We start from the raw sequence: 8,865 nt of genomic DNA, 5'->3' as shown, positions 1-8,865 counted from the left end.
GACCCCGGGCTGAGATGAAAGCAGCGGGAGCCCCTCTGCTCCTGAAGTAGGGTCATTTCCCCCAGGGCAGATGCGCAATCATCACAGAAGGGCCTTCTGCTGCTCCAGGAGCAGGGGTCTCCAATCCCTGTTCATAAAAGCACCTTCCCTCGGGACCATCCCCCCGCCTCATGGCAAGGCGTTCCCCTCTGCAGCGCCCCCTGCCTGTGCCAGAGCGCCACCCAGACACTGCACTCGGCCCTTGGAGCTGGGTGGGCTTCGCCTGGGAAGGGTTGCGCGGGGGTGGGTGGGCAGGGCAGCTGGCTGGATTCTGGGCACTGGGCGGAGGGTTCGAAGCTGTGCCACCCCTGGGAAATCCAAGGAACTTAGCCGGCCCAGGGATGCTGGTCTTCTGGGCGGCCATCAGCCATTTCAGCCCCATCCCCCAGCAGGCGAGAAGAAAAGCACAGGGACTGCTGTGGGGGAGGCAAGGCTCTGGGGCCACTTCTGAGCTTTATTAACTCCTTCACCCTGGCGGCTCCGATGACAAGAGCTTCCCAGCTGACAAAGGGGCAGCCGCCCCCACCCTCAGCCCTTGTGGGGGGAGAGGGAAGCACTGGGAGCTGCCGCCAAGTGTGTCAGGGTTGGGGCCACCCCTGGAGTCCAGGCCCCAGTCCGCGCAGGGTTGGCGTGGCAGTGCGCGGCCTCTCACTTCTGGGCGGGGATCATGTCATCGATGGCCTGCCCTTTCTCCAGCTTCTTCTCCATCTCCACCATGAACTTCACGCCGTCCACCACCAGCTGCACTTGCTCCACCTCGGAGGAGCCCAGGCGGTCGGCGTTGGAGATGTCAAATATGGCACCCACGGCCTCAGTGTCCACACCACCTGGGGAGGAGGAGAGCGCCCACTGAGTCAGCTCCCCCTCTCCAGCAAAGGGCAGACCCCTTGGGGACCCCAAAGCATGCTGCTGGGTCAGGGCTGGAGCAATCCAGGGGATGGCAGCTGAGTTGGCAGCTTGGCCAGACTCCTGTCCAGGGTACAAGAGATGCACCAGTTTCCTGGCACATTGGGCACAAATGCCAGCTGCTGTCATGTGGGTCTCCTTGCACAGATGGCTGGCTAAAAAACGCAGGCAAACATGCTGCCTTTTAAGCTGCCCTGGAGGCAGAGAGCAGAACAAAAATGTTAGAAGATTGGGTGCAGGTGGAACGGAGTGCTCTTGGGGAAGAATTAAATCCACGGATTCCTCCTCCTCCCCCCAGGATGAAATGGTGAGGGGGGGGTGCTGCAATAGGCTGCAAAATAGCAGAGCACCCAGTCCTCTTTTGCAACATCTGGTATGCTTATTTTGAGCTCCAGACAGTGGGGAAGGACTGGCAAGCCATCCCTTTGCCCAAATTAAACTGGCATCCCTGTTCCATGCCACATCCTGTGCACACTCTTTGCCACCCCCCGACCTGTGCCGCGTTTCTGCAGACGGAGCCGCTTGAGAATCTCTTCAAACTTGGCGTGCTTGCTGAGGTGAGGCAGCTTGACGTGGACGCCGCCACGCAGGCCCGTGCCCAGGTTGGAGGGGCAGGTCAGGATGTAGCCCAAGTGCTCATTCCAGCTGAATGGGTGGCCAGCTTGCTTGAAGATCTCCTCAATCTTGTCAGGGAGAAGGTTTGCAGGGAGCAGAGTTCAGCACTCGATTAGCAGCAGAGCAAGGGTTCCCAAACCTTGCACTCAAAAGGTCTGGTTCTCCCAGTGGGAGTCTGGCACCTCCTTGCCGAGCGGTGCTGGTGGCTGAGGAATGGGTCTTGGCGCCATCCGCACCACTGACATGGGAGGGAGCCACAGGTCATACCACCCCCACTCCCCAGAACTTTTGGGGTCACCACAGAGCCACTAGGATGCTGCTTGGCCACCCAGCCACCTTGGCCAGCAGCATCCTGGTGGCCCTGTGGTGACCTTGACCTTGATTCCGTGATGCCCTCTCCTGTGCCGCCCACCACCACCCCAGAGCCAACCAGGAGGGACCACCACCACCCCCGGCCAGGTGCCCGGCTGCTCACCTTCTGCAGACCCACACAGAAGCGCCGGAAGACTTCCTTCATGTTGCCGCCCTTCTGCATGGAGATGACGCGGAGGTGGTCCTCCTCGTTCACCCACACCAAGAAGGTCTTGTTGTCATTGTGCCTGAGAGAGAGGAGCAGAGGCCTCAGCACCACCAGCCTGCTTGTGGTCCAGGGTTAATCGGCATTAGGTGGACAACACAGAACTATATCCAGGTTGCCCTATTGTGGGATCATTTCTGCCCCACCCCCCGACTTCCGACCAACCGTTCAGGACAGCTTTCAGTTGCTGCGTTCAGGGCAGGGGCAGACTGGGAGCGAATTCAGAAACCGAAACCATTTGGGCCATGGGAGGTAAGACGGCTGCCCGGCCCTTTGTCCACCCCAGGTGCAGGGTGGTTCCCCAGCTGCCCTTCCCGCCAGTCCCCTGCAGGGAGGCCAAGTGGGCCAACCCGGGGCTTGGCAGGGACCCGCTTACCAGATGCCCCTGCCATCTGGCCAGTCGCGGGCCATCCCTGAAGCAAGCAGCAGTGGGGAGACAGGCTTGTCGAAGAGGAAGTGGTCGTCGATCAGCTGCTGCTGCTCTGCATCGGTCATGTTCTTGAGGGGGTAGTACTTCCCCTTAAACTCTCCGGTCAAGCTGTTCAAGGCTGGGGAGAAAGGGGGACGCAGCGCAGACCATCCTTAGCAAAGGCCAACATGTCCAGTGTGCCTACCCCTTTCCCCTCCCCGCTTTATCCTGGCAACAAGGCTCGACATGGCATTGGCTCAAACTACAGTCACACGGTCTCCCAAACACTACTGGATGCCAGAATCAATTTCCATCCATTCTCAAATGGGATTACGAAAGATCTAAACTTTACACTCCTCAGGTTTGATCCCAACAGTTGATTCCCTTCTGGCCTCCTGGCTTAGACCTGAGTTCTGTCACTGGCAAATGATGGGCACTGTCACCCGACGGGCATGTGAAATATTTGGGAGAACCCAAGCCTCCCTCTTGAGGAGCATTAGTGCTGGGGAAGCTCTCTGTTGGGCTCACACCACCTGGTAGACCCAGCTAGTGTGGGTCGGCTTTGTGTAGTTAGCCTTCTGGTGGGACCTGGCCCTGCATTCAGCAGCCAATGGTGGACCGGCCAGGGTTCACTTGGGCTTGGGGTGTATTGTTGTGTGAACCTGGAAAACAGGGTAACTAAACTCCTCCAAAGTTTGGGTAGAGACCCACTCATTTTGGACAAACTGGCAACACTAGTGTTTCTCACCCATGGCCACTTTCAGATGCATGGACTTCCACTCCCAGAATTCCCCAGCCAGCATGCTTTAAGATGTGTGGACCCAGCATGCTGGCTGGGGAATTCTGGGAGTGGAAGTCCACGCATCTGAAAGTGGCCAAGGGTGAGAAACTCTGGGCTATGCAGACACGCCCCCCCCACCGCTTCATTCTTTCCCTCCTACCAGTGATGGCAAGTTTCTCCACAGCACGGCGCTCTGCACGGCTGCAGTGGGGAGGCAGGCAGAAGCCCTTGATGCTGCGGCCAGTCCGCACGCGAGTGCTGAGCACATAGTTGGGATCCAGATCATCACCGCCCTGCAGGAAAGGCAGAGTCAGGGATTCTCTCCCAACACAGACCTTGCTGCCTCCCCAGCCCAGGAGGGGTCCCGGTAGGCTGGGCCACGGAGTCCCAGTCTGTTGAATCACCTGTCCCCTCCCTGGGACATACCTGGAGGGCTCCTGCCTGGGGCTACCCAGGTACATCCAGAGAGCCTTGCAGGCAGACTTGATCTTTTCCCCCTGCCAATGGCCAGGGCTGCACTGATGCTCCCCTGGCAAAGCCACCTCCCCCACTGCCCCCACCTTCAGATTTTCATGGTTCAGGTCGGTCTTGTGCTTGTCAGTTGGTTTGTAGCCTCCGTGACGGTCATGGATTACAACGTCGAAAAGCTCCTTGAAGCAGTCATAGCATTCATCATCGCCAGCCACGCAGCCCACGGTCATGATGTAGGGGTGGCCTGCAAGGCAGAGGGGTTTTCAGCAGGTGGGATCCGAGGCCCTGAAAGACTAGGGGGCTGGCAGGCCTGGAGTCACCTCTTGCCTGTCATCAGTTCACTTCCAGCTGCCAGCAACACATCTGGAACCAGTTTGGGCCAAGGGGGGAGGGATGTGCTAATCGCTAGCTGACAACCAGCAGGGTAACTGGCATAGATCGATGGGAAGCCGAGCAAGGATTTCTCCCCCGGAAGGTACCCAAGTAGCTGCATGCCTGCACTTTGCCATCCTGGATCCTGGCAACTTTTATCAGGCTAAACATCTTTCCTCAAACCTTTTAACCCAGTTTAGCAATGCTTCTTTTCAGGCAACTGACCATTTTTCTGTCCTTTCCGTTTGCCCAACGCCAGAATGTTTACAAGTTGTAAGGAGGAAGAAAATTAGGAAGAAAAAAGAAGATTCCACATCTCTTCTTGCAATGCTGAATGCAATGTGTGAGCGACTGCATTTATACCCAGACTTTGCACCTAGTGAAATAAGTCTACATGGGCTGTTTCCATTAGTTGTACTTGATGAGATCTGCATCAGAAACGCAGCCGTCGTTGTAGGGAACGAAAAGCCGATCCTGTGTTTCTTTCTGGCAACTGCCTAATTCTCTGGGGGCCAGGAGAGAGGCCTCCTTGAAGAGTGTGCAGCAGAAGCACTCAAGGGGCATTTTCTGTGGCATGCACAGCAGCAGCTTTCTTTAGCCTGCAGGATCTAGGTGTTTGCTTATTTGACTTTAATCCCAATGCAGTCTTGCCATTCTTGGCAGTTACAATGTCACAGTAAAAATGATGACAATAAAATTAAAATAACATGCAATTCCCTCTATGAATGCCACGGATCGTTCTTCCCTCGCTCGTTTGTGCTGCACTATTTGGCGTGCTCCAGGAAATGAGATCTCCCTCCAGTCCTGCAACAGGAGGGCAGCAAGGGTGGACACAGGGCAGGCATCCCCTCTGGAGAGTCAAAGGGGACGCAGTCAAGCTCCCCAGTCAAATCAACTTCCTGAACTCAATTAGAAAGCTGATTCGAACTGCTCAATCAAGTCAGAAGCTTCTGGATCATTTCTAACGTTTTCAGTGAGCAGTGGCTTTTCCTGAAACCCAGAATCAATCTATCCAATTCAGCGATTCACCGCAAATGTCTGGATGCAATCAACTTTTTGAATACATTTGAATAACAAGACTGAAATGAACCACTGGGAATGCATTTTACTTTTTCGCATGCTGCCATCTAGCTCTCCTCTCCCCACCAAAACCCCACCGGGGCAGCCAGGGGCCACTGCACCGTAAGGGCCTTGCTGCTGACCACAGAAGCCAATGTGGCCTCTGCTCCCTACTTTCACCCACAGGCAACCGGCAACCAACTTGTTCCATGTTATGCCAGCCAGCCACCAGAGGGGGGAGCGAGCTGGGCTGCTGCAGGAGAGGAGGGGGGACCGGAGGGCACAGTTGGTGCTTTGCTTTGAAAGCAAAGCCAGTGGCCATACGCCTCAGGGCTGTTGCCAATAAAACTGCACAGCCATGTCTGTGAAGCCACAGCAGCCCTGGGAGGAAATGTTCTCTCTTCGGGGAAGGCCGGGCCCACCTGGGTTGTCAACGCCTGTCTGGACGACGTCATCCAGGGTGAAGCCACTGTAGGTCTCCTTTTCACGCAGCTTCTTGTAGATCTCCAAGGTGAGAGCCTTGGCCATGTGGTTATTGTGCAGGGAAAGATCAGGAAACTCCTCTTCCGCCGGGTAGTTCATCTTACACTTGTTGTGGGTGTTCCCGAAAGGCATGGTGGCAGTTGGTGGGCGATTCCTGCAAGGCAGAGTGAAAGAAAGAAGGAAACTGTTTGGCGCCGTGGCAGCAGATCCAGAGCGGTGCCGGAATTTCTTTGCGGTTAGAAAAGCATCATCCAACTCAAAATCGGCTTGTGAAAAGGTACCAGGATTATGGAAGGTTCCAGAAAAAGGCGTATTGAGAGCAGAGGGAGCTGCTGGGCTTAGGAGGAGGGGAAGAGGTACGTGGGGTCATCACCTTAAAATATTTTCTCTACCAGACATGAAAGGAAGGCCTCAAGTGGGAAAATCCACAGGGTAAGCTTCACCTTGCAAGAGAATGAGATTTAAAGTCCAATTAGAATGGGGATATTTTAAAAAGGAAATGGATCAGAGCTTCATGCTTTGCCAAGTTCCATATTTTACTCCAGGACAGACCTGCCTTTACTTGCTTGCATTTGGCAGAGGCTCTGGCGATGGCATTTGGGACATCAGACATTGCCTTTTATTGAGTTACAGAAACATCGGGGGGGGGGGGGGGTCTCAGACACCATCTGGTTTGGAGCCCTGCCTAAAGCTCTACAGCCAGAGTTGGCATCTACCCAACATAAGGTGTCAGCCCTGCCCTCGCTGGAACGCCAGCCCTCCCGAGGTACAAAGAGTTTTCATTCGTGGACCAAATGTGCAACCCATCCAGGCAAGGCTGAGTCTCTCTCTGTCACCACCTGGGAAGCCATCCCAGTTGTTCCACTTGTTTGGGGGCCAACAACACCTGAGGCTGTCCAGAGCTGATCCCCCGCTTGCCCTGGACAACATGGGCAGGAGGCAAGGAGCTTGTGCCAGCAAAGCCCAGTGGCCCGGCTCTGCATGGTGGAGCCTTCCTCAGGCTAGAGCTTAGAGATCCTCCAGGCATCTCCTCCTCATCCGAGAAAAGCCAGCCACACACCCCCTCACTTTCCTGGCAAAAGGGACAGGCTTCCCAGGATGCAGGAGAGGGGCTGAATCCCCAGCTGGATCCCCACTCAAGTTTAAATCCTGGGCTCCTTCTTTGAGCCGCAGCTGTGGGGTCACCGCCAAGGTCAACCAGGGGAGAGGTCAGCTGACACAGAGGGCAGCAACCATGCAGACCATCTTGGGTGCCAAGGGCGTAGGATACTGGGAAGGGTGCAGGCTCGGCCACTCCCATCCAGTTCCCACCAGTAGGAAGCTGGGGATAATTTTAGCCGCCAGCCCCTAGGAAGCAAGTTTATTTATAGCGGCCGGTTTTGTCCAGAAAAGGGCCCCGATTGCCTCGGATGGCGCAGCGGAGCACTTTGGCTGCAAGCTAAGTCTGCATTCCAGGGGCTGCTTCTGTAAAGTGTCAGCACTCCCTGCAGCCCAGAGAGAAGCCCGGTGCCCCATCCCCAGGCAGGGAGCGAGGGAAGGAGTTTGCGGAGGCAGGGGGTGGGCGCTGCACAGAGCGTCTGCAGAGGGGAAAATTGGGGTTCTGCAGGCACCCCCGGTCTCCAACCTCCCTGTGCCCACCCTTGATGGCCAAGCAGCAGGGAGATCACAAGGTCACGGCAAGCTCTGCAGTCACTGTCGCCATTCAGGACTATCCCAAACCCCCCGCTTAGAAGAGCCTTTCGTTCTCCGCTGCGCCATCCAAGCTAACCACAACCCTTGTTTTACTGAAACAGAGCGTAGCGCATCAGTGGCTGCATTTTTTTAAAAAGTCATTTAAATTTCCCCCTGAAGTGCTAGCAAAAGCACACCACCTGTTGCTGCCCACTGTTCCCTCCCCCTCCCGCTGCAAATCCAACCAGAGGAAGGGGTTACCTGACAGGGAGAAGCAAAGCCTGTAGATTCCCAGGGGCTGCCTTGTCTCACTCCAGCACAACAGGTGACCCGAGAGTCCGGTCCGGGGGGCTTCGGCATATATGCCCTGGCCCCCGTCCCCATTGGCTGAGCCCCGGCCAGCAGCCGCTGTGATTGGATGCCACACCCTCGGCTCAGCTTGAAATCTGGCTGGGAGTCCTCCAGTCCAGGCGCCCGCAAAAGGCACCGCTTCCTTTCTGGATGTGGGGGCTGTGGGCTCCCTTCCAGAGCCGCTCTTCCAACGCTAGGACAGGGCCAGGAATAGGTGAAGTATGTAGAGGTGCCTCTGAGCATGCGAAGAGCGCTCCTCCCTCACCTGAGCCAGTGCCGCAAAGTTCCCGAGCAGGCCTCCAGGCGAGTGGGGGATTTCTCTAAAGACCTCTAAGCAGAAGCAAGTGAACCCCAGAGAAACTGGTGTGTTCTGTGTCCAAGCAGAGCAGGATTCCCGCGTTTTTCACATTTCACAGGCCTTTGACTCTCCCTAATCCAGAAAGAGTGTGCGGAGAGCAAGGCTGGTGGCTGACACACAGGGCCAAAGCCACACTGGAGGCGCCCTTGAGAAAGAGGGAGGCCATCGTCTTGGGGAGAGGAAGGGCGACCAGCAAGGAGCCCAGACTTTCCGAGGCTTCCAGCGGTTTTTCCAAGGACCACAGTGTGGGAAGGGGGAGTTGGGGGAGAGAAAGTAATAAGAAAAGCCTGTTTCTTTCACCCCACAAGGCTGTTCCTGACTTTCTAGAGCCACCAACCAACATTCACCTGCAACCGACATCAAGAAACTTGGTGTTTGGAACACCATGAAGCGAAAGCGGAGTGCCGTGAAAATTGGCTCTAGCAAGCTGTGGGGGGCCTGTTTGCTGGAGGGTTTGGCTTCCTTTGCGGCTTGATAAGCAGGAGCATCAGGGCGCCCAAAGGGTCTCTGAGGCCCAACAGCTTCTCTTCCAGACAGATCCCCAGGCGACCGCCCCTCCTTCCGGGAAGTGGTGCTCAGAGGCCGACAGCCCACGAAACAGCAGCGTCCCCACAGCTCGGGGACTAGCGGAGGGCCTGCTAGTCCTGGCCATCTTCCAGGGGCCCCTTGTAAATCTCCTAAACCCTGAGCATGCCCTGTGGCCCTGGGCGCCAGCTGTTGGTGGAGATGGTGCAAAACAGCGCCTGGTTTCTGCATCCGTTAGTGAGAGGTCC

General features: G+C 56.3%; 1 protein-coding gene across 2 annotated transcripts; it reads right to left on the bottom strand.

The window, feature by feature from the left end:
- Positions 1–461: 461 nt before the first annotated feature.
- On the bottom strand, positions 462–7,740 carry CKM (creatine kinase, M-type). 2 transcript variants are annotated; one of them, XM_063312444.1, is made up of 8 exons: positions 7,632–7,740; positions 5,652–5,855; positions 3,888–4,042; positions 3,488–3,620; positions 2,514–2,685; positions 2,036–2,159; positions 1,439–1,628; positions 462–866 (listed from the first exon to the last, which is right to left on the bottom strand). In XM_063312444.1, the coding sequence occupies exons 2-8, from the start codon at positions 5,842–5,844 to the stop codon at positions 688–690; spliced, it is 1,146 nt and encodes a 381-aa protein (XP_063168514.1). In that variant the 5' UTR covers positions 5,845–5,855; positions 7,632–7,740; the 3' UTR covers positions 462–687. The 2 variants fall into 2 exon arrangements, with proteins under 2 accessions (XP_063168514.1, XP_063168515.1); XM_063312445.1 differs by lacking the exon at positions 7,632–7,740 and having other exon boundaries at positions 5,652–5,895.
- Positions 7,741–8,865: the final 1,125 nt, after the last annotated feature.

The sequence above is a fragment of the Candoia aspera genome, chromosome 10, assembly GCF_035149785.1.
Source record: "Candoia aspera isolate rCanAsp1 chromosome 10, rCanAsp1.hap2, whole genome shotgun sequence".
NCBI lineage: Eukaryota > Metazoa > Chordata > Lepidosauria > Squamata > Boidae > Candoia > Candoia aspera.
This window is presented reverse-complemented; position numbering and strand designations above follow the sequence as displayed.